Source organism: Aythya marila (assembly GCF_965140915.1).
Source record: "Aythya marila genome assembly, chromosome: 20".
NCBI lineage: Eukaryota > Metazoa > Chordata > Aves > Anseriformes > Anatidae > Aythya > Aythya marila.
Window position 1 is genome coordinate 7197867 of NC_139061.1, and position 23616 is coordinate 7221482.

A 23616-nucleotide genomic window follows, 5' to 3' on the forward strand; every position below is an offset into this window, starting at 1 on the left:
GAGAAGGCTGTCTCTGAGAGCCCAGAATGGCTCAGGAGATGACTCACATGGGAGCAGATTGTTTCCTAAATTCCAGATGAAGTCATTTTGAGTATTCCCTGACTAAGGCAAGAGAATGCTTACAGCGCTCTGCCCGGTACCTCCAGCACAGACCAAAATAACTCCTCTTGACCACATTGCTGCTGATGCTAGTGAGCTCTGCTTAAAAGCCTTGGCTACTGCTTTTTACCCTTTTGGCCTATTTCACTGAAGCCAGAAGTAGCTTTTTCAGTGCTGGCAAGAAGATAATGGAGCGATTCTTTGGTTCTCCACCTGACTGCAAAGATTTCAGTAAGAAAGGCTTTCATCCCTCCCTGACGGGTGTCAGGAGGCTGTAGCCCAAAGTTACCTGCACTGAAGAGAGCTGATCCCAGCGCCCCTACCAAAGTACAGCTGGAAACTGGTTTGGAACAGTGTCACAGGGAGGATACTGGAGTTGCCAGCTTGCATATCATCCAGCTAATAATCTGCCACCCGGTGCAAACATCACTGCCTGCTTTCTTAAGTCGCACGCACTGGGGGAAGTATCAGGGTAACACAACCAATTTAGGAAACGGATAGATAAGAGGTGATAAACATGAGCTAAGAAAAGCTGGCTGATGAACATTGGAGAGGAAATTGAATGTGGGCTAGTACATTGAATCCTGGAGAAAAGAGCAGCTGTCATCGTCGGATTCAGCGACGAACAGTGGAGGTCACATTAAGCTGTGTTGGCAGGTATTTGGCTGTATAGATACTGCGCTTGGCTCTGTCTAAAGGTGCTTTTGCAGTAGGTTACTATGGCAGCTGTAGGCTTTGCTGCATCTTAAAAGATTTATCTGTGTCAAATTGTTAGTATCACTGCAGGCTTGGGATTCACATCCCTGAAAGGCTCTGTATTGATGAGGGAGCAGGCACCAAGACACTCCAGCTAGTACCCGCTGAGCTTTGCCATGCACAGGACTGAGGCTTACCCTTTTGCATTCAGAACAGATTGTGTGTTGGGGACATCTGAGCTAGATCCAGCCTCCTTTAGAAGTCCGGGGAGAAGGTTTTGCATTAGTTTGCTGTTTCAGGTCCTTCGGAGACTTGAGGCCGTGCCCGTAAAGGAGCCCTGCTGCTACAGACTCTCTCTTCTTTTTTTCTTCCCAGATTGAGGAGGAGATGCTGGCATTACAGAATGAGCGTACCGAACGGATACGAAGCCTGCTGGAGCGTCAAGCTCGCGAGATCGAAGCCTTTGACTCAGAAAGCATGAGGCTAGGTTTTAGTAATATGGTTCTTTCTAATCTCTCCCCCGAGGCGTTCAGCCACAGCTACCCGGGAGCTTCTGGCTGGTCCCACAATCCTACTGGGGGTGCAGGACCTCACTGGGGTCATCCCATGGGTGGCCCACCACAAGCTTGGGGCCATCCAATGCAAGGTGGACCCCAGCCATGGGGTCACCCCTCGGGGCCCATGCAAGGGGTACCTCGAGGTAGTGCTATAGGGGTCCGCAACAGCCCCCAGGCTCTGAGGCGGACAGCTTCTGGGGGACGGACGGAACAGGGCATGAGCAGGAGCACAAGTGTTACTTCACAAATATCCAATGGTTCACACATGTCTTATACATAACTTAAACAATAACTGAGGGTGGCAATTCCACTGGAGCTGTCTGCCAACAGAAACTGCCTACAGACACCAGCCCAGCAGCCTCCTCAGTGCGGTGCTGACGTGTGGAAGCTGGGTGCACATGGAATATTGTATTCATTTTGTAAAGCATTACGTTTTGTGTTTACTAACTGGGATGTCATAGTATTTGGCTGCAGGGTTTGGGGGGGGTGGTTTTTTGTTGTTGTTTTTTTTTTTTTTTGTCGTTGTTGTTGTTTTTTTTACTTTTTGGAGGGGTCTTGGGAGGGCGTCTGAGAAATATATGCAATTAGTCAGAAGAGTTGGCTGGTGGTCATCACACTGACAGGACAGAAGGGCCTCAGACTGCCCTCGTCACACCATCCGTAGTAAGTCTGAGGGAGAATGGAGACCTCCTCCCATGTCCATAAATTTCGAACTGCCACCCTGCAAAAACCAGGCAAGCTGCCTTTTAAACCAACATCCAGGGGAGGAACAGCTGGATCTTCTGTTCCGTTTTTATTTGTCATTAAAGTGGAAACATTTCTAGGGTATTGCCTCTTCTAGGCATTTTCAAAAGACTCGTAGGTGAGGAAGAAGGGTCAGAAGAGAGGCCAGGAGACACCAGGGCTCGGCAGGGCCCTTCTACCCAAGTGCCCGCTCCGTGTTGTGTAAGAAGTGAAGTTCTCTTAGATGGCACTGGTCAGCTTCCCGAGAACTGTGTAGGTAAACCTGTTTGGAGGGAACAGGCTAGAAATGTTAAAAAAATAAATTAAAAAATAATAATAAAAAAATTGTATTCCTGCTTTAGCACTCCCTGACTGTGCTGCTGGTAGCTCAGACGAGGTTGGGCAGAGGAGCGTAAGTAATGCACTTGTACAGCTAATACTGTGACATCTCATTTTAGCTAAGCATCAGAATAATTCTTGGAGCCCAGCGTAGTCCTTTTTGCTCCGTTCAGAAATGTTAGATTTTCAGCCAATCAGTCTCAAATGCCAGAGGTATTTTGAAGGATGCCATAGTCACAAAATGCCATTGATCGGGTTTTTCATTATTACACTACATCCACCGATTTATTACCTTTTTGGCTTGTTGCAATTTCCTGTTTACATGTAGAGTGTAGCCAACTGTTTAAATGTTTAGTTGCCACAGTGTACCAGGAGGAGCTGAGCCAATGACTCTTCCCAGTTGATGACTAACCCACATCACCACTGTAGATCTTGCTGCATGTGAGGCTCCTTTTTATTATTTTCGTTGCTGCAATACTTTACAACCTTTACAGTCCCTTGAGATGCTGTGATTGTTTGGCAGCATATCACACCACGCAAGAAGGCACTACTTCCAGAGGCTCCTCGGAGCTGCTGTACTACTGAAAGGAAGCAAAGGAGGTCGTGAAATCAATACAGTGATAAAAGGGCAGGGAGTCGAATTAACCGAGGGACTTTGTGGCATAGTGTCATCCCTTAGTGCTGGGAACTGGAGATGCCGCCATGCTCTTGTGTCAGTGCCCGAGCGGTCTGGGTCAGCCAGCGCTGTGGGGTTAGGAGAGGTGCAGGTAGATGGAGTTTGGCTTGAGGCAAAGATTTCTGTCTTGGGGACTGACCAGCCAGGGTTCTTTGTAAATGTTTTTCCTTGCACACTAATCATCTTGAAGAAAACACTAGCTGCTAACTCTAGGATTTGCCTTTAATATGTTTATAGGGCTCAAAAGCAAGGTTTTCCGAATGTGTTTGTCCACGTGACATATTTATAGTGTGAATACTCTAGTGTCTCGCTGCTGTTCGGAACTCTCAACAGGGCGACGTTCTTTCGTTAGCTAAATTAACATCCACTCCCAATCCTTAACACTCTGCCAGTGTCCAGTGAATCCAACTGGGACTTTTAGCATCTTGACGTAGCATATCACTCTAAGGAAATATGGAAACTACCAAAACATGTTTGAGCAGCCCCTTAGTAAAAGAGCTTTGTAGTGCTAAGAGGTCACAGAAGCTTGGGACGAGGCAGTGGTCCCGAGGAAGTGACTGGTTGCCCCCTGCGGACAGTGGTGACTATGAATTGTCCTGTCCCTTCCTCTGCTTTGTTTTTATGTGGATGTTTTGGGGTCACTCCTTTGCATCGCAATATTGTTAAAAAAAAAATGCAGTGAAACTGATTTAGGAAAGGTACCTGTATTTTCCTGGGTTTGGAAAAGAAAGACAAAAGAAACGAGTTGAAAGGCCAAAACCCCCCAAACTGTATTGGCATTTACCATGTGAGTGTGGAGTGTGTGTCCAGAGCATGGTGCTACCACGAGGTTTTGAAGTTCAGCTCCTCTATCGCGAGCAGCAGCAGCGACAGTGGGGACAGGCTGTACCCGCGAGGTCAGCGGGTTCGTTCTTTTGCTTCTGTTATGGTTTGAATTTGGTCAAAGTCTCTGGCTTAAATTGAGCTACTTCAACAGAATTCTCTCAACCCATCTCTTTGTGTAATGTCGAGCATGACTGAATGCTGAATCCAAATGATGGCTGTCCCATATTGGCTTTTTTTGTATTCAAAAAGAATTGTGTAGTAACCATTTTTACATGTATATCATGTGCAGACCTGGACTATTCCAACAAGTTAATATTTTAATTAAAATAGTTTGCAAAAACTGATTCAGATCAACTGGTCTAAATGTGTGTGTCCCTGTGTGTGCCTGGGGGAAGGAGAGCTGTCCTAAACAAGCCTGGTCTCGAGAGGAAGCACCCCGTTACGCAGGTGTAGCCCGAGGGATGCAGTCAGGTTGTGCGTTGGAGGTGTATGAGGAGGTCGTTGGTGTTGAGAATTTGATTGCATCTCGGATGTCATTCTGAGATGCTTGAACAACTCTAAATTACGCTAGAGCGACGCAAACGCTTTCTGAATCAGTTTGCAAACTCTGTTTTTAAAAGCAAGACCAATTGCTCCCTATTGTACTTGTTGCAGTCGTGCCCTAACCTTGGCTTTTAAAATACTGTAATCTCTAAATTGTAGAAACTGCTCCAGTACCTCAGCAAAGATGTTTTTTACATCTTTTATGCTTGTGTTTAACACTGGGGAATCTCTGCTGTGTGGACTACTTTGCAAATTTTATTGCAGTATTCTCAAATCACCAGCTTGACACCTAAAATCTGTTTTTCTGTGGTTATTTTCTTTTCCCCTTTGCAAAGACCTGAAGTTCTGATGTAGTTTAGCTCAGAGATTGGAAAAACAGTGGAGCCAGCATTTTCACCTCGTTACCCGATTTCAATTTCTTTTGATTTTATTTAAGTAAAATCAGTGAAAGGGACCACATTTTTTCTTGTTCTCCGTGGTGTCGCAGGGAGTCAGCAGCCACCTCTCCCATCCGTGTTGAGCGTTTCGTGCTTTCTTCCCGGGATGCAGAGCTGAAATGGAGCCCGCCTCTATTTCACCTGCATTCGGTCCGAGCCTGTGAGCTTCAAAGGGGTTGAAGAAATCAATGTGGTACGATACCAAGCTTCCCACAGAAAATTCCCTGCAGCCCTTCCTCGCCTGGCTTTTGGGGACGGGCTGGCATTGCTCTGCACCCCCTTCAGCCCTCACGCTTCAGAAGAAATGTGCACTGCACGTGAGCTGTAACCTGCCCAGAGTGCACCGTGCTAGATCCTGGAGTAATGCCGTTCATTCACCCCCCAGGGAAGAGGGCCCGTTGCACTTCCAGCCGCCCTGCCCCGCTCCCCCTGTCCGTGTGCCATTTCTTGAGAGGCAATAAATCGTATTGTACCACTGTCTACCATTACTCTGTTGAATACGCACATCTCTCTGGATATATATATGGTCTCTCGTGTGTATATATTTATATACTCTGTGGAAGCGTGTGTGGGTATGCGTGCACACACGAGTCATGCTGTGCATTTCTGTCAGGGCACTTCAGTTCTGCTGTTCTTTAGCACTCCCTCCCTTCGTGAGCTAGCTCAGCCCGTGCAGCGGGGCTCTCTTAGGACAAGGGCACGAACAAAAACTGTGCCGGGGCTGAACGCCGTCAACAGCCCTGGCTTCAACGCTGCCCTGTTAATTGTAGCTTTCTTTTTCTGGGGAGCAGGAGGGCAGGGTAGCTGCTGGTGGTGTGCTGTAAAGCAGAGACGAGAGCTCCCAGAGGGTACCAGGAAGTCAGAAGACTGCAGAGAAGAAAACAGGATGGCATAGAGATAGGAAAAGCGGTTCAGGCAGCGCACAGACCTGCAGGAGGGGCGCTGGGTGGGCAGGTGAAGTGCTCAGCGGGCTGAGCTCAGAGTCCCCGGCTGTGCCTCGCCACGGAAGATCGCGAGCCCAGCGTGGTCCTGGCACGCCGCGCAGGCACCAACTTTTGGCATTCCCCAGTTTAAGCTGCCACTGACCCCGAACACGATGTCTGCCTTTGTTCGTGGCTCATAGCTAGAGCAGGTTACGTGGAGGATGAAAAGAGAAGTGAAGTGGGAAGATTTCATGTAAAGGTGTGTGTGTACACACGTACGTATATGCATACACCTCTGGTGCGTTCTTTATTCCGCTAGGCACGTGTGCTTTGTTACTCAAGTCCCGTGAACAGAGGACAGCCTTGTTCTTCCCCTGGGTGCCTGCTGTGGCTTTCTGGTGAATCTGGCTGTGGTCTTGTCTCGTAGCAGAGGGGCGAGAGCCACGCTGGCCAAGTGGCTGCCCTCAAACACGAGCTCCTCAAGCTGTGAAGACCCTTTCTTCTAACCTCCTCCTTTGTCCTCGAAAGACCCCAACATCTTAGTGAGACATTTGGCACGTTGGGGGATAAAAATGGTTCTTTTGTGCGTCAGATCGTTCATCCAGCCGCAATCTTTCCCCTGTGGGGCAGAGCAGCCCCGAAGCCCAGCCAGCTCAGCAGCATGCCAAACACGGGCTCTCTTCTTCGTGCTACCAGAGAATTCGGAGTTGGTTTTCTTTCCCACCCCCCCCCCTACTTTCAGAAGGTCTCCTGCAAGCTTTTTAGGAGAGGCTTGGGTTTGGTTGTGGCATCCAGGAGCTGAGCTCCTGCTCCTGGGACTGTCCCGTGCCGGGGGCGAGGAGCGGTGGGTGCCAGGGCAGGGACGCTGCTGCGCGTCCCTCTGCTGTGGTTGTTTCAGTTTGCACTTTTAAGAGTCGATTGAGCCGGAGTCTGTTGAGAAATGTACCTGAGGCACTTCAGAGGGTTGTGGGTAGCTGTTTATGGCCAAAAGAAGAAAAAAAAAAAAAAAGCTGATAGACCTGGTGGTTGTAGTAAACATCACCCCACCGGGGAAAGATGGCAGCAGATAACCCCGATTCCTGTTGTGCAACGCAGCTCAGCCAGCTGCGCCTGTGCCGTCGCCTCGCCGCATCCCTCCCCTGCCCGGCCCCGCTCTGCTGGGGAAGGAAAGGCCTTTGTCAGCTAGAGAGGGACTTAGTGAATGAGATCTGCCGGCAAACAAGCACCTTAACCACTGAGCTGCGGGTCTCCGAATACTTGCACTTCACCCGCGGGCTCCTCGGGGAGGGGGGGGGGGTGGGTGGAGGAAGGCACTTTGGCACAGGACCGTTTGCTTTGCACCTACCCGGTGGCCTCGAAACATCCCGAAGCCATGTCCTAGAACAACCCGGCGCCGGTTCCCTCTCTGCTTGCTTCCTCCGAGTGCACACACCGAGTCCGGACACCCGGGGTAACCCGGCCAGGAGCGGCGGGCGCTGCCACCGCCGACGTGAACGAAGCCGGGGTGCCCGCCACCCCGCCTCACCCCTCTGCTCCCCTGCTCCCCACCCCTGAGTACGGGTACCTCAGAACATGCACAGTTTGAATTTTTCACTGACAATTAGTTTAATTATTGTGAGTGAAAACAATTGTAAGTATCTGTAAATATGTAGTTAACAAATTGACCTAGTTTCTGTATTTTTTAAGTTTTTGTACTAAAATTTATAGATACAGTATGTGCCAGCTAGCAGAAAGCTACTGTAATTGCCAGTCGTAGTTCAGCATGCGTCTAATCCCTGAGACTTGTCGAAGTGACACTGTAAGGATTTGTGCTTAAATATTGCGAGCTGGGGAGGCGGGAGCTGCGGCCGCAGCCGCCGAGCGGGGCCGAAGGACTTCTTCCGAAGCTCAGCCGCGCCTGGCAGCTTCACGAGGTCGGTGGGGTTCCCTGCTCTGACTGCTCCTCTCCTCCTTCCCCTCCGTGTTCTGTGCAGGTGCTGTAATGTAGGCGGTCCGAGGGACGGCAGCGGTGGCTTGGAGCTTTTTTCTGGGGCTGAACTCCACGGGAACCGAGTTCAGTTTCTTTGCTGCGGTTTTAATATCGTCTTCTTACTCTATTTTTCAGCCTCTGTAGAAATGATACGTTTCCCTCCCCCCCCCCCCCCCCTTCTAAACGCTTTTGTCTTAAGCCCGAGCTCATCTAAACTGGAGAGAGAGAAAAAAGAAAAAAAAAAAAAAAAAAAAAAGAATTTCGCTTAAGATCATTGCCTGCTTTCGGCGCCAGGATCGCGCATTTCTATGGCAACTCGGAGCTCGGCGCGGCTCAGGCACCGGCGCAGTTGCCGAGGAGCTGAAGGACGCGGCTGCTGCTCCTGCATGGCTCGCCGTGGGCGTCTCGGCGAGACTCGGGCACCCACGGGGGGGATGCACGTGGCGGCCGAGCCCCGCTCGTCCCCAAAGCCCTGTCGCCAAGCGAGGGCTGGGTTCGCCCTCGCCGCGCTGCCTCCGGGTGCCGCCCGTCGCGCCTCCGCTCCTCGCCTCGTGGCAGAGGCAAGTCTGCAAGTGGGGCCTGGCTTCGCCGCGTGTCCTGGGAAGCTGCGAGCAGAGGAGGGCGGAGGCGAGGCCGTGCTCTCGAGGGCTGGTTTTCCAGCCGCCCCCGTCGGTCGGTGGGGACGGGAGCTTTTTTTTTTAAGGACTCAGAGCGGCAGCAGAGAAGGAGAGGCATCCTCGCGCGCACGGGTTTGGCTTCTGGCAAGCAAACCACCTGCTTCCTTTCTTCGGCTTTTCCTTTCCTCCTAACCCCTCGCAGCTCTTCCCCCTTCGCTTGCTTGGAACAGGGACATTTTTACCTGCCTAGGAACAGCTAACCGTCGTGGGGGAGGGAGGGGGGGGCAGACCCGATGTAAATACTTAACCGTTAACAAAGTGAAGTGTGTATAACATAAAAAGGCTACAGCCGTTTTGGTGACTTGTGAGAGTGCTTGAGAAGGTCGTGTTACCGCGTGGGTCGCTCGGTCCTGCTTGCGGTGCCGCAGACACCACCGGCCCGTGGACACCGAGCAGCTGGGGCGAGGATGGACTTACCTTGCGTTAAGTTAGCCGTGAGACCCCCTTGGTTTAGTGTACGAGAGGGTAGCGTAACGTGTGTCATAAGGGTAGGAGAAGCTGTGTGAGGTGTGTATAGTGTATATTTTTAAAAAAAAAAATAAAAATAGCTTGCTTGTATTGTGAAGATTTTAAAGACAAACTTGAGAATTCTAGCCTAACTATTAACACAAGTTTAACATCAGTTACCCCACTGGGTTCAGAGCCTCTTGAATGTATATTCCTTTTTGTAACCTAAATGACCTATTCTTCTACCAGTCAGCCAGACATCCTATTTATATTTTTAATTTTATATATTACTTTCCATTTGTTTTCATTATTTCCAGCATGTTTCTGGTTTTGGTTTTTGTTTGTTTGGGGTTTTGTTTTGTTTCTTTTTGCACAAGCATTGTGTGAAGTCAACGAAATGTTAACTCGAACCTGGTATTTTCCAACCTGTTTCCCCACCCCTTCCTCTCCTCCACCCCTGTTTTTTTTTTTTTTTTTTTCCTCCACCATCCGTTTGGGTTTTTCTGGGATGGGATGCAGCGGGTGGGAGGAGGGGATGGCTATTTTCCATTTGCAGCTTCTGTGCAAATGCCAGGTCTTTTGCCAGTCAACTACAAAAACGCTTCACTTGCTGGTTGCTTTAAAGAAAAACAAAAAAAAAAAAAGAAAAAAGAAAACAAAAATGTAACCTTATCAGTGGAAGTAAACCATGGCGGGAGGAGGGGAAGTGCACACCTGTAGCGACACCAGTCTAGCTTTGGCTGCGAAACAAAAGCAAACCCTTTCTGGCGAGGCCTCAAGGCAGCTTCCAGCCCCTTGGGCACCCCCTGCCCCGTTGGGGACGGGGTTTTGCCGGGCTGGGATGGGGCTGGCAGAGCGACGTGCCCTGGGCTTGCTCCTACCCCCGGTGCCCGCGCGTTGGAGTGCACAGAGCCCAGAGCTGCCTATTGCCGGCAGCGAGGCCGTGGCTGCTTTCCCAATCCTCCTCCTCCTCCTCCTCTTCTTCCTCCTCTTCCCCCATCAGGACGTCCAGCTCCCCACCAAGAGCTCGCCCAGCGCCGCGGGGTTTCCTCCAGGTACAGCGCCGCGGCTTCGGCAAAGCCAGGCTGCCGCGGGGGGGCCGGGGAAAGGCACCCGGCGTCGTGGTTCTGTGCTGCAGAGCATCAGGTAGAAAAACACACACATATCTGCTGTTTTACTATGAACACTGGTCTGAGGGTTCCGGGCCCAGCGCCGACGGTGGTGGGCCGCGAAGGATTTAAATAGGGGAATTGAACTCCTTCCTGCTTCCGTGTCTGGTAGCGCCAGCTGGTATGAGTGAATCTACAGGTGTGCGTTTTCCTTCTGGTAGAAAATGCCACGAGCACTAACTGGTAAGGCTTAATGTACAGTATATTGTCAGTATTCTGGTATTCTTCTGGTTCAACATACATTATAGCTCATATATAACCTGTATTAATTGTATAGATTGTGCATTTAAAGCTGTTACCAAGTTGTCAGAAAATAAGAGAAGAGAAAAAAAAAAAAAATAAGGTCATATGTAATATTTTGTTTGTAAGTATCCTTTGTATCATAGCAAAGGAAATGTTAAAAAAAAAAAAAAATCAACTGTAATAAAGTAATTTTAGTACACGGAGTGTCTGCCTGCGTTCCTGAGCCGGTGACGGGGTAGGGGCAGGGGGCTACCTGGTGTAGGACCGCTGCCAGGTGAAGGCGGGGGGCTCGGGGACGGGACCCCCCCACCGCCGGGGCTGCGGCACCCCCGTCCTCCTCTCCTCCGCCCGCAGGAACTCCCCGATGGCCCTAAAATATTCCAGCACGGCCTCGTGGGCCCAGCAGCGCCCGGGACCGCGCTGGGGGAAGCCGCAGTGACCCCCGCGCGGGGTGAGCAGCAGGAAGAAATAGGGGCTGCTGCGGAACAGCTCCCGGGGCAGCGTGCGGGCAGGGGGCCCGCGGACGGGGTCGTCGGCGCTGCAGACGCACAGCACGGGCACGGCCACCTCGTCGGCGTCCCGCAGGGGCTCGTTGCGCTCCCAGTAGGTTTCCCAGCCCGTGGTCCCGCAGAAGAGGGCTTCCTCCAGCTCCCGCAGCGAGCGGCTGCCCAGCAGCTTGGCCACGTCCACCGCCTCGGCCAGGGCGCCCACGTACCTGCGGGGATGGTGTGGGCTGGGGTGGGGGGGTGTGCTGGGGATGGGGGTGTGCGCCCCGGAGGCCCTAAAGCAAAGTTGGGGATCCCCCTCCCCATGTGCTGTTGTGGGGTGGGGGTGTCCCTGCAGCATCCTAGCACACAGGAGCCATGGCAACAACAGGCAGCGGCACCATTGCTGTGAGAGCACCGGTAATAAGGGGTAGGGGGAAATGGGGGGGGGGCCAGACCCCTCCCTGCTGCCACCTGGCCAGCAGGAATGTCCCCGTTTAAAACCCCAAATCCCCAGCCTGCATCATACACAGCCTGGAGGCACCCACCCAGGCTCTGCAGAGACTTAGGGCTGCCATGATTTGTTTATGTCCCCTCCTCAATCAGTTTTGGAGTTGATTATTATTTTTTTATTATTTATTTATTTTGACCCTCATTCCACCCCCCCATTAATCCCCTTTTTCCCCCAAATCTCTCAGCACCACCCCTGGAGGTGATACTTGCTCGAGGCACCCTGGCACTCGGGGTGACACCGGGTGACAGGGACACGGCACACTGTGGGCTGGGACGGGGGGGCTGCAGCCACAGGTGGGTGGTCAGGGCCCCCCCACCCCATAGGGCAGCCCCCCAGGGTGCTGGGGGCAAGCAGCGCTGTGCCTGGCCCCTCTCTAGTGCTGGGTCTCAGGGGAGGTTCAATAACGCACCCAGTGCTGCTGTGGGGGGCAGGAGGGAGGTGAGGGGGGGGCTGTTTCCCTATGGGGAGAACCCCAAATGGCTGCCACAACCCCGCAGCGCGTTGCTGAGGAGCCCAACCCCGCCGCCACCACCAGCTCCTGGCTTTGGTGTTCATTAACCAGCGCGTTTTGCTGCCCTCAGCACCTCCGCCAACGCTGGGACTCCCGGCACAGGGACACCCCCAACCCCGTCCCCATCCCCGTCCCCATCCCCGATCCCCACTAACCTGCTGAGTCCCCTCTTGAGGTGCAGCAGCAGCGGCCACTCGTAGAGCCGGGGCAAGGAGGCCTCGAACCAGTCCCGGGCGCGGAAAACGGGCGAGATGCAGGCGGCGGCGGCCAGGCGGCTGGAGGAGCCGCTCTCGCCCAGGTAGGCCAGCAGCAGCCCCGAGCCCGAGCCCTCGCTGACGGCCAGCAGCGGGGCGCCGGGGTGCCGGCAGCGCACGTAGGCCACGGCCTCACGCAGGTCCCCGGGGTCCCCGAAGGGCTGGAGCTTGGGGGTGGCCAGGGGGCAGCCGTTGTGGCCCCGCCGGTTGAAGACGACGGGTTCGTAGCCCAGCTCCAGCGCCCGGCGGCCCAGCTGCAGGAGCCCCCCCGGCACCTTGCCGACGGCGTTGGGGATGAGCAGCAGCACCGGGCTGGGGGGGCCCCCGCTGCCACGCCGCCGGCTCCCGGCACCCCCCCGTGGCCCTACTAACCAGTCCAGGGCCACCAAGCCGCCGTCGGGGACCTGCAGGTGCTCCCGGACCAGCGCCGGTGCTGGGTCGGGGGGCTGCAGGAGCTGCTGCAGGAGACGGAGACGAGGCCAGCGGGGCCACGGCCAGGGGCCCCCCCTCAGTGCTGCCGAGCGCCCCAAGCTCCGCTCCAGGTGCTGGGCCAGCGCTGAGGGCTTGCAGAGCAGCCGGCAGCACCCCACGCCGTCCTCGGTGAGGATGGGGGTCCCCTCCTCTTCCTCCTCCTCCTCCTCCTCATCCTCCTCCAGGCCTCCGGGCACCTCCAGCCTCGCCACCAGAAGGTGCCAGGCCAGGAGGCCCAGGAAGGTGAGTGCAGCCACCACGGCCACCAAACCCTCAGGGGACAGCATGAGGGTCCCCGGCCGGCAGCCCCGGTGCTCGGCGGGTGCTCGGGGAGGTGGCGGGGCCCTGCCGGGAAGGCCCAACCCCGGGGCTGGGCGAGCAGCAGGGGCCGTGCCGGGGACGGCGTGACCGGCCGCCAGCCGGGGCCAAGGGGAGTGGGTGAAACTGGGTGAAACGTGAGCGTGGCGCCGGGCTCCCTGCAGCCCTCGTCACCCTCCCCGTCGCCCCAAAGCCCCCCCCTCCCCGTGGTGTAGGAGCCGGGGGGGGTCCGTGCAATGCTCACATCTTTATTGATACAAATGTACAAGAACACATCTTACAGTAGGGAGCGCGGCCCCAGCATAGGGCAGGACGCCCGGGGAGAGGGTTTTTTTTTTTTTGGGGGGGGGGGGGGGGGGGGGCCGCGGGCATCCCGGTCCAGTGTAACGCTGCGGGTGGCCTCGGGGGGTATCGGCCACCCGGCGAGGGATGGGGGACAGGGGGGGCATCGCAGCTGCCAGCATGGGCAGCTCCACACGCTATGTACAGGATAAGTTAGGCGCATGCCCCAGGGTGGGGGGGCTGCACGGGGCGGGCAGGGGGCTGTACAGGGGGACGCAGGCACCTACCCCACAGCTGAGCACCAGCTCCGTGGAGGCACCAGGGGTGGTTGGGGGGGGGGGGGATACGGGGGCTCGCCCCGCTCCCTGGCCCCGCAAGGGCTAAGGCCACTTGCACCCCCGGGTGCCAAACGCCGTCGAAAAAGAGGGAGGAGGAGACGGGGAGGGGGGGGGAGAAGGGAGGGGAGGAGAGGCCGGGGAGGTGCAGGAGGGCTCGGGCCGGCGCTCACTGCTTCTTCTCGCGGGTGGTGATGGTGACCAGCTGCTTGGCGGCCTTGGCGATGTCGTAGGCACACTGGATGACCTGCTGGGTCAGGAGCTGGTAGTCCACGGCGGCGCCCGGCTCGGGGGGCACGGTTTTGCGGCACTCGCTCTGCAGCCGGTAGGCGCTGGCGTTGAGCAGCCGCAGCGAGCTCCGCACCGTCTCCAGCGCCGGCTTCTGCAAGGAGAACAGCGTCAGGGCATGGGGTGATGGAAACGGGGGGCAAGGGGGGACACCCCAAGCCTCCTACCTTGGGGAAGAGAGATGCCATCTCCGTCACGGCCGAGTGGATCTTCTCCGAGCAGGGCACGAAGCTGGGGGGAGAGGAGAGGGGTTAGGGAAGGGGGGGACACGATGGCTCCTGACCCCCCCGGGGTCACGGCGCAGCCCTACCTGTCGTGCTTGGACTCCTGGGCAGCCCGCAGCAGCTCCTGGATGTTCTTGGTGACCTGCTCGGTTTTGAGGATGACGTCCTCCGTGCTGGGCAGCCCGGGATCCAGCTCCCCGTCCAGCGGGTCCAGCTCGTGGGGGAAATCCTCGTCCTTGCTCAGCTCCACGAAACGCTTCCCCTCCATGCTGCGGGGACCGAAACACCCACAGGTCAGTGCCCACCCCATGTCCCCACGACACCATGTCCCCAAAGCAGGGTGGCAGCGCAGTCCCCAGCCCCAAAGCTCACCCAAGCAGGATCTCGCCCGCCTGGGTGTTGTCGTAGTCACTGTCGGTGCCACTGCCGTGCCGGTCCAGTTTGCTCTGTAGGGCAGAGGAGGGGTGTCAAAGCCCTGCCCAGCCCCAAATCCTGCACGGGGCCGGGGTCCCCCCACCCCGAATCCTCCCCAGTACGTCACCATGTGCCGGGCACCGTCAGGCGGGCAGGAGAGCAGCGGGGAGGACGGGGGAAAGGGCATGGAGGAGGCCGACGGACCTTTCCGCATCTGGAGGGGGGAAAAAGGGGGGAGACGGCGCTGAACGGGGCGCACAGGACCCCACGGAGCCGACCCCGGGCACGCAAAGGGGAGGACGAGCAGAGGGGACACGGCCACCCTGCATGCGGGAACCTCCCGGGGGGGGGGTCCCGGCGGTGCAGGGGAAGGAGGGGGGGGACACATCCCAGGAAGACGTGCGTGGAGGGCTGGCAGTCGGGAGGATCGGGAGGACGATGGCCACCACGTCCCATGCAGGAGCCGCCCCCGCCGCGGCCCCCTTACCCGGTACACGCTGGCCGGGATGTGCATGGAGTACAGAGCCTCGTCCTCCGCCTCCTGGCGACACACGAAAGGGTAAAGCCCCCGCCGCCCCCGGCACCCCCCCCGGGGAAGGAACCCAGCTCTGCAGCACCACCAATCCCCCTCGGGGTGCCCTCAGCTCCCCCCCGACCCCCAAAAATCTCCCCGTGCCCCCCCTCTGGAGCCACTCACGCTGCTGCCGAAGGGCTGCAGCCTGGTCACCAGCTCCTCCACCGGCTGCCCAAAAGGCTTCAGCGCCGAGCCGGGCTCGTACATGGAGAAGGCCTGGCGGTCCCGGCGGTGTGGGGGGGCCGTGCCGGGGGGGTGCCCGTGCTCCGGGCGCTCGCTGGGGGTCGGAGCCGGGTGCGGGGGCCCCGTCTGCTGCCGGATCTGCGTGTTCTCCGACTGCAGCTTGTGGATCTGCAGCAAGGGGAAGGAAAAATTAGGAAGGGAGGGGGGTACGCAGGGATAGGGGGGAGGTACGATGGGGGTCCCGGCGTCCCCGCGCCCCACCTCGCGCTGCAGCCGGCGCAGCTCGTCGCTCAGGCTGTTGTTCACCTTCATCAGCTGCTGCACCTTGGCCTCCGAGGCGGCCAGGGCCTTCTTCACCTCCAGGTACTCCTGCAGCGTGATGGGGCCATCCGACAGATCCGAGGAGTCCATGCTCTGCGGGGAGAGGGGCTCAGCGCCAGGATCCGACCCCGGCAGGGGGGCTGCTGAGCAGCGGGGAGGTAAGGGGGGGCGCACGGGGCTCACCCGGGCACGGTTGTTGCGGGAGGCGTTGCGCAGCAGCTCCTGGTCCGTGTCCTCGTCGGAGGCGACGCTGTCGTAGTCGTGCTGGTCGTCCAGGTCGCTCTGGCTCCGCAGGGAGAAGTCGAGGTCGCCCGTGGGGCTCAGCAGGCTCTTCCCTTGCTGCCGGCGCTTGGCCTCCCCCAGGATGTCGATGAGCAGCGTGGCGAACTCCCTGGCGTTGAACCTGGCCAACTTCTGCCGGCCCTGGGAGGTGAAGGAGGAAAAAAAAAAAAAAAAAAAAAAAAAAGGGGTGAGGGGGGGGGGGTCCGGGTGTAAATCCAGGGGGGGCACGAGGGGCCCAGCAGGGCTCACCTGGTTGCGGGTGGCCGAGTACTCGGGGTTGACGGGGAGGAAGGGGACGGCGCTGCGCTCTGTCACCAGCGTGCTGTGGTTCTGCGTTGTCAGCCACACTGCGGGCAGGGACCTGGCATCAGGGGGGGGGCTCCGACACCACCCCAGGGGGTGGCTGTGTGGGTGGGGGGGGGCCCAGGGGTGCTGTCCCCACCCCGGGCAGGCCGCGGGGCCGGCAGGACGCAGGCGCGGGCTCGGGGCCAGCGTGCTGGGGCTGGGAGCGGAGCCCAGCTGTGCTGACGGAATCGCCTCCCCCAGCCACCCCCTCTGCCCGGGGGGGGGGCTCCAAACACCCAGGACCCCCAGATCCCTTTGGGGGCACAGCCCCGTGTCCCCCCCAGCCAAGAGTGGAGCAATTTTGGCATGCCCATCGCTCCTGCCTTTCCCTGGAAAAGGGTCCCCCCCCGGCACCCTTCCCTGCGGAACCGCACAAAATCAGACCAGGGCTTGTCCCCCAGCCCCACAGCTCGGGGGGTGGGGGGGGGCACCCAGCACCCACCTCCAGCACCCCCACGTCCCGTGGCGTGGCAGCAGCCCCTTGCGTGGAGGAAACGGCCCCTGGCCCCGGCCGGAGGAATGAGGAAGGAGGGGCCTGCGGTGCCGGATCGCCCCCCCCTCGCCGCCTGCTCCTCCCCGAGCCGGGACGCCCGCCAGCACCGAACGGGGGGGGGGGGGGACACCCTGCGGCCACCCCCGGCTGCTCCCCGTGGCCCCGCTCACCCGCGTCGTTCTCCCGGCGATCCACCTCGTCGTACACGTCCATGGCCAGCTCCTCGAAGAGGCGGTTGCTGAGCTGCAGCGGGACGGGGGGGGACACATAAATGTCAGGTCGGGGGGGTGGTGGCAGGCGCTGAGCCCCCCCCTCCAAGCCTGGCCCCGCTCCCCACTCACCGCCTGCAGCTTCTTCTTCGCCGCCTTGGCCAGCTCGGAGAGGTCCAGGCTGTGGGGTGCATGGGGGGGGGGGGACACACAAATTGGGGGGTTATTCCTGGTTTTCCTCACCAAAACGCTCCCCAGATGCACCCCAGATACCCCCGGGCTTGGAGGGGGCTTCGCCGAGCAGGGAGAGGGGCTGGCGGGCAGGCACGGGGCCGGGGGGCGAGGTGGCACGGGGCGAGCGGGACCCCCCCAACCCGGGTGCCCCTCGCCGGGCTGCGCCGAGCGCCGGGGGCTGCAGCGGGGGGGCCCCCGGTGCCGAGAGCCGAGCGGACAATACCTCTGTGCCATGCACTTTGGGCGCACCCTGCGCTCCGGAGAAGGCAGCGGAGGGAAGAACAGGATAAAGGAGGACGTTAAACCCCACCACGCTGCACACGGACCCCCCCACCCCATCCCATTTCCCCCCAACCCTTCCCAAAAAAGATGCTCCAGCGCCGGTCACGGGCAGGCAGCCGCGGTGCCCCCCTGGGCCCAGCGGGGACGCCGGGGGGGACGGGACGGGGGTGTCGGCGGCGTGGCCGCGGGCACGGGGCGCTCACCTGTCTGCCATCTGCGGGATGATGTAGTGCCCGTTCTTGTGGTCTGCGCAAAGACAGGGGTGGTGAGAGCAGCCCCCTCTTTTTACCCCCAACCTCCCCAAGGGCTGAGCCCCGGCGCCGAGCCCGGCACTCACCCGGCTTCCTGCCGCAGAGGTAGAAGGCCAGCCGGTCGGTCAGCTCGTACTGGCACTCCACCAGCCGCTCCGCCAGCTCGTGCTGGGCCGCCTGCCTGTGTGGGGGCACGGGCTGGGGTGATGCCGGTCCTGGGGTGCTGGTGAACCCCCCCCCCATCCCCATTTTTACACCCCCCCCCCATCTCACCTGGCGTAGTCGATGGGGGTCCGGCCGTTCACGTCGGGCGCCCCGGGGTCGGCGCCGTAGACCACCAGCAGCTCTGCCTGCAGGATCTGCCCGGCCTTGGCCGCCACGTGCAGCGGCGTGGTGCCCTTCTCCTGCGGGCAACCGCGAGCATCAACCTCCAGATCCGGGGCTGGAGCACACCCCGAGACCCCCGGTGCCCCACAGCCGGCCCCAAAAGCTGACCCCACAACCAGCCCCACGGCGCGGGGCGCTCACCGGGTGGAAGAAGTTGGCCTGAGCCCCCAGCGAGAGCAGGCGCAGGCAGGTCTCCAGGTTGCCCGTCCGCACGCTGGAGTGCAATTGCTGCGGGGTGAGATGAGGGGTGTGGGGGGGTAAGTGATGGGTTTTAATCCCCCCACCACCACCGGGGGGGGTGGTCCCCACGCCCCCACCTTGCTGAGGTCCTTGGCGGTGACGCCGTCGTCGTCCCGGCAGGGCAGCTTGTGGACGAAGGCCAGCATCTGGTACTTGGCGCGGATGAACTCCGACTTGGTGGGGCTGGTGAGGATGGTGGGGGGGGGGGGTTTAGCAGTGAGGGAGGGGGTCACCAGCCCATCGCAGCCCCCTCCCCGCGGCCCACACTTACTGCACTTTGTCCTGCGGGTTGGCCTTGCGGCGCCCGCTCTGCACCTGGGCCGGATCCAGCAGCGAGTGCTCCCAGATGGAGTTGGCCCCGTTGCTGGCCAAGGTGTGCACCATCTGCGGGGCAGAGGCACGGCGCTGGGTGCCGGGACCCCCCCCCAGACACCCAAATCCCCTCCCCGGCCCCCTCCCCAAGGCCGGGGCACCCACCTGGAGCAGGGTGGCGGGCCAGGGGCTGTGGCGCAGGTGCTTGACGATGGAGATGTGGCGGCCCAGGCTGCGGTGCACGCTGCAGCACTCGTCGCAGATGAGGACGCCGCGGTTGATGGAGGCCCAGCCGGGGTCTGCGGGGGGCACGGGGCGTTACGGGGGGGGTCCCTTCCTTCCATCCAACACCCGAATTTTTTTATTTTGGGGGGGGCAGCGTCGCCGCAGCAACGCGGTGGTTTCCCAGGCGACGGCGAGGGGCTCATCCCACCGCCGGGGGAAACCCAAAGGTTTCCATTGGCAACCAGGCACCGCCTGGGGGGGGGGGACAGGATTCGGCCTCCCCCAGCACGAGGGCGGCTGGCAGCGGGGGCGACACCAGCCCCATGCTGTGAGCGGGGGCACCCCAAAACCGGGGGGGGGGGGGCTGTGCACCCCATGAGCCCCGGGCTGGGCATGGGGAGGGCATGGGGGGGCCTCCGGCTGGGTGCAGTGCGCCCCCAAAAGAGTGGGCACCCCGTGCCGGTGCTCTCCCATGCACGCAGCCATCGCTGGCTCTGCAACCCCTCAGATTTGGGGGGCTGGTGCTGTGCCCCCCCCCCCCCAGCACTGTGCCCCCTCCCCAGCCCTGGCTGTTGCCCCCCCCTCCTGGCCCGGCCGGACTGGAGCCCTTTGTGTCCCCATGAGAACAAAGGGACGTTTGAGCGGCCGCGCCGCTGGCACCGGCCCTGCTCCAGCCACGGCACCCACGGGGGCCCCGCTGCTGGCCTCAGGGGGGGGCAGCTCCCTCCACCCAGCACCCCAAACAGGTCCTGGCCCCCACCCTGCACGGTGGGGGACAGAAGGGGCAGGGGGTGTCACCCTCCTGCCCACAGGTTGTCCCCGACAGCCCCTCTGGTGCGGCAGAGCTGTGCCAGCCTCTGCCCAGCCCCACAGCCAGCACTTCCACCCTTGTTTCTGTAGGGCCTACACAAACACCCCGCTGTGCCATGGGAGGAAGGGACGCACGCAGGGGCACACAGCCCGGGGGGGGTGACAGCACTCACTGCCCACCCTGTCCCCAAATGCTGCCTTGTCCCTGCGACCCCACAGAGGAAGGCGGGCGAGCGGCCAGGCTCCGGCGCTTCCTTCCTGCCCGCGGGGTCCCGGCCCCCTCCCCAAAACCCCACTGCCGGTCCCACAGCGTGACGGGCAGCCCTGAGGACCCCATTTTGGGGGTGATCCCAGCCGTGGCCCCACAGCACCCCCCACCCCCCCCATCCTGGCAGCGCTGCCCGGGCAGATGGCAGCGCCTTGGCAGCCGGCACGGCTGCATCTGCGCCTCCGCGCCCGCGGCCCACGGGGCGCTGCCGGGAACAGGACGCTGCGTGCAGGGCCGTGGGGGGGGGGGAAAAACACACACCACCACACCGGCCAGGCTGCTGCAGCCCCTGCACCCTACAGATTTGGGGTCCCACAGCGTGTCACCCCCTCTGCACCAGCGGGACCCAGCGGGATGCGCGGGGGCATCGGGGTGGCTTGGAGAGCCTCGGCACGGAGGGACCCCGCACCCCGAGGGAGTGCCAGAACCGTGTTGGGGTGTGTGTAACGGGGGGCTGATGTAGAAACCCCCCCAGCCCCAGCGAGGGGAGGGTTGGGGCCAGCTGGCAGCCCCACCTGGGGACAGCAGGGCGGGTTTTGGGGTGAGCAGGGCGGGCAGCGAGGCCGGGGCACCCCTGGCACCCCTTGGAGCACCCACGTGGGGCCGCGCATCCCCAGCACGGGCACTCCCAGCGCGGTAGGAAGCGGCCTCTGGACTTTATAACTCATTTCCTCACATGGCTGCCGGGTGATAAGAGATTGGAAGAAACTGGTTTCCATTTCACCCCCCAGGCTGGGAGCTTCGGCACCGCCAGGCTCGCGGCGCCCTGCGGAGAGCCCCGGGTACCCCCCGCTCGCCCACCACCGGCCAGGGCAGCCCCGCGCCCACGCGTGCCGCCGGCTCTCCTGGCAGGATCCGACCCTTGGCACGTGGCCGGAATAATTTGGGCACAGCCTTCGCCCGCGGGCAGCTTTCCGGGGCCGGCTGCGAGGCCAGCTTCGACGCTCGGGCCCCGGTTCATTCATCGCCTCGGCGCCGCGGGGCCGGCCACCGGCACGGGTTTTTGGGGGAGCGGCCCCCGGCGTGACGCCCGCGGGGCTGGCACCCGGCGCTGGGGCTGCGGGCACCGGCACCGCCGCGGATGGGATCCGTCATGCCCAGGCTCAGGCTGCGGCTTGCAGCCCCGCTCTGCCCGCCCCGCAGCCAGCCAGCCCCATGGCGTGGGCGCTGGGGGGGCCGTGGGGAGGGTCCCCCCCCAAAACCCTACCCTGGGCCGGGTCCCCAGATGGCACCGGGAGCGCCCGTGCCGAGGGGCGCGGAGGCTGGGGGCAGATTTGGGGTGCTCCAGGAGATTCCTTGGGCTGGGGGGGTGCAAGGTGGGGGGTGCTCGGTGTGGGGGGGGTATTTGGGGCCCATTGCAGGGCTGCTGGGGGGATGCGGGGGTCCCAAGGGGTGCGGTGTGGGGTGCAAAGGGGGCGCGCCGTGGGGTGTGGATGCGGCCCTTGGCACTGCTTTTTGAGGGGGGGGCGCACAGAGGGGGGTGCAGGGTTTGGAGAGGGGGGGGGATGGGGGTGCTGCGGGCGTACCGGGGGGGCACAGCGCTTGGTGCACCCGGGGGGGGCTCAGCGGGAGGGCTATGAACCGGCTCCTGGGGGGCTCCGGGGGTGCGAATGCACCGTGGGGGGGGGGGGCACAGACAACCGGGGGGGGCTCACGGGCAAGGTGCAAGCGGAGCCGCAACCGGAGCCCACCGGAGATGGGGGGGGGGGGGCAACGGAGACTCCGGGGGCTGCAGCCCCTGCACGGGGAAGGGGGGGCTCGGGGGGGCCGGGGGTCGGGAGGGGGGGGTCTGCCCTTACCTGGGGCGCTGCAGTCTGCGCACACCTCGGCCCGCTGCGCCTTCCGGGACATCCTCAGCGGCGAGGCGGGCCCGGGCCCGGGCCTCTGCGCCAGCGTGGGGGGGGGGCGGCGGCGGCACAGACCGGGCCCACCGGGGGCACCGGGCCGGGCGGGGAGGGAGGAGGGGGGAGGAGGAGGAGGAGGAGGAGGAGGAAGAAGGGGAAAGGGGAGAGGGGGGGGGGGACAGACGGCGAGGGGCCCCCCGGCCGGGGCTGCCGGCTGCTCCCAGCGCCCGGCGGCTCCGCAGGAAGCGGCGCAAGCCCGGCCCCGGCGGAGGAGGGGCCCCGCCGCCGCCCCCGCCCCGCGTCCCGGTACCGGCACCGCCCGCACCGGTATCGGCACCTCCGGCACCGGTACCGGCACCTCCTGCAGCGATACCGGCACCTCCGGCACCGCCCCGGTACCGAGACCGGCTCCTCCCCGCCCCGGTCCCGGTCCCGGTCCCGGTCCCGGTCCCGGTCCCGGCACGGCCCCGCGCGGCCGCCGAGCGCACCCAGCCCGCGGGCACCCGCTGCGGGGAGGGGGCAGCGCTGATGGAGCAGCCCCAACCTGCTGCCCGGTTCTGGTTCTGGGCAGCAAATGGGTCTGGTTCGGAGCTTGGTCCTGGTCCTGGTGGTCCTGGTCCTGGTCCTGGTCCTGGTCCTGGTCCTGGTCCTGGTCCTGGTCCTGGTCCTGGTCCAACGCATCTCCTGGTCCTGGGCATCTCCTGGTCCCAGTCCTGGTTCTGGTCATCTCCTGATCCTGGTCCTGCTCCTGCTCCTAGTCCTGTTCTTGGTCCTAGTCCTAGTCCTGCTCCTAGTTCTGGTCTTGGTCCAGTGCATCTCTTGGGCCTGGGCATCCTCCAGTGCTGGTCCTGGTCCTGGGCACCCCCTGGTCCTGATCTGAGTCCTGGTCCTGGTCCTGCTGTAGGGCATATCCTGGTCCTGGGCGTCTGCTAGTCCTGGTCTCGGTCCTGCTCCTATTCCTGGTCCTGGTTCTGATCCTGATCCTGATCCTGGTCCTGGTCCTTGTCTTGGTCTAGGGCATCTCCTCATCCTGGGCATCCCCTGGTCCTGGTCCTGATCCTGGTCTTGGTCCTGGCCCTGGGCATCTCCTGATCCTACTCCTGATCCTTGTCCTGGACCTGGTCCTACCCCTGCTCCTGGTCCCAGCTCTGGGCATCTCCTAATCCTGGTCCAAGTCCTGATCCTGATCCTGGTCCTGATCCTGGTCTTGGGCACCCCATGGTCCTGGTCCTGATCCTGATCCTGATCCTGGTCCTGATCCTGTTTCTGGTCCAGGTCCTGGTCCAGCCCCCAGCCCCCCCAGCCCCGGGCACTGCTCCTCTCTGCCCCCAGCCCTGCACCCCCAGTCCTGCCCAGTGCCCCCCAGCCCCGCGCCCCCACTGCCCCCAGTCCCAGCCGGTGCATGGGGTCACTGCGGGCAGCCTGGGCCGGGTCTGGGGGGGGCACAGGGGTCACTGCCACCCCCCCCACCTATAGACCCCCCCGGAGGGGGGATGACACCAAGGGGAATTGGGGTGAGGGTGGGGTTTGGGGTCCCTCTGGGGGCCGGCCCCACTGGGGACCCCCCCGATGTCACCATAGGGACCCCAGGCCACCAGAGGAGGGGGGGGGGATCCGGATCTTGCCCCTTGCCCCCCCCCGGGCCTGGCAGCGCTGTGACCTCACCGCTGGTTGCCATGGGGATGACCCATGACGTCATGGGGCATTTGGGATGGCGGGGACATGGGGGGGTCCCGGGGGGGGGGGTCCTGGGGAGAGGGGGGGGGCTTGGAGAGGGGGGGTCCCGGCCACCGGCTGCCACCGGCTCGGCGGGGGGGGGGGGGGGGGGCAAAACACGGCACCGGGGGGCTGGGGGGGTCCGGAGGGGTCCGGGAGGGTCCTGGGGGGGTCCGGGGGGGTCCGGGGAGGGGGGGGGCGGCGGGGGGGCCGGGCCGGGC

General features: G+C 61.4%; 3 protein-coding genes across 4 annotated transcripts in view; 1 reads left to right on the top strand and 2 right to left on the bottom strand.

Annotated features, from left to right (window-relative positions):
- The window catches only part of TAOK1 (TAO kinase 1), a 71576-nt gene extending 61054 nt beyond the window's left edge, over positions 1-10522 (top strand). Inside the window, exon 20 of the mRNA XM_082776620.1 lies at positions 1171-10522. Coding sequence (XP_082632746.1) covers positions 1171-1632 — 462 coding nt within the window. The 3' untranslated portion in view covers positions 1633-10522. The remainder of the gene's footprint in view (positions 1-1170) is intronic.
- Positions 3292-12861, bottom strand: ABHD15 (abhydrolase domain containing 15). Its single transcript, XM_082776621.1, has 2 exons — positions 11989-12861; positions 3292-11038 (listed from the first exon to the last, which is right to left on the bottom strand). The coding sequence occupies exons 1-2, from the start codon at positions 12843-12845 to the stop codon at positions 10573-10575; spliced, it is 1323 nt and encodes a 440-aa protein (XP_082632747.1). The 5' UTR covers positions 12846-12861; the 3' UTR covers positions 3292-10572.
- A 371-nt stretch (positions 12862-13232) lies between these two features.
- On the bottom strand, positions 13233-21790 carry GIT1 (GIT ArfGAP 1). 2 transcript variants are annotated; one of them, XM_082776629.1, is made up of 20 exons: positions 21635-21790; positions 18698-18831; positions 18492-18604; positions 18298-18403; positions 18122-18208; positions 17867-17997; positions 17680-17774; positions 17546-17588; positions 16959-17007; positions 16788-16860; positions 16029-16126; positions 15681-15920; positions 15438-15590; positions 15117-15344; positions 14907-14960; positions 14547-14633; positions 14378-14451; positions 14092-14274; positions 13949-14012; positions 13233-13875 (listed from the first exon to the last, which is right to left on the bottom strand). In XM_082776629.1, exons 1-20 carry the CDS (start codon positions 21684-21686, stop codon positions 13663-13665), a joined length of 2277 nt encoding a protein of 758 aa, XP_082632755.1. In that variant the 5' UTR covers positions 21687-21790; the 3' UTR covers positions 13233-13662. The 2 variants fall into 2 exon arrangements, with proteins under 2 accessions (XP_082632755.1, XP_082632756.1); XM_082776630.1 differs by lacking the exon at positions 14907-14960.
- Between the last annotated feature and the right edge of the window lie 1826 nt (positions 21791-23616).

What these genes read in the sequence shown, in the direction of transcription:
- GIT1 (XM_082776629.1), bottom strand. Translation starts at nt 21,686, where the DNA reads ATGTCCCGGAAGGCGCAGCGGGCCGAGGTGTGCGCAGACTGCAGCGCC. An exon ending in ACCCCCATCGACTACGCCAG is followed by an intron (nt 17,775 to 17,866) that starts GTGAGATGGGGG and finishes GCCCCCACACAG; the next exon opens with GCAGGCGGCCCAGCACGAGC. An exon ending in TCGCCGGGAGAACGACGCGG is followed by an intron (nt 16,127 to 16,787) that starts GTGAGCGGGGCC and finishes CCCTGCCCGCAG; the next exon opens with TGTGGCTGACAACGCAGAAC.
- ABHD15 (XM_082776621.1), bottom strand. Translation starts at nt 12,845, where the DNA reads ATGCTGTCCCCTGAGGGTTTGGTGGCCGTGGTGGCTGCACTCACCTTC. An exon ending in CTCAAGAGGGGACTCAGCAG is followed by an intron (nt 11,039 to 11,988) that starts GTTAGTGGGGAT and finishes CCATCCCCGCAG; the next exon opens with GTACGTGGGCGCCCTGGCCG.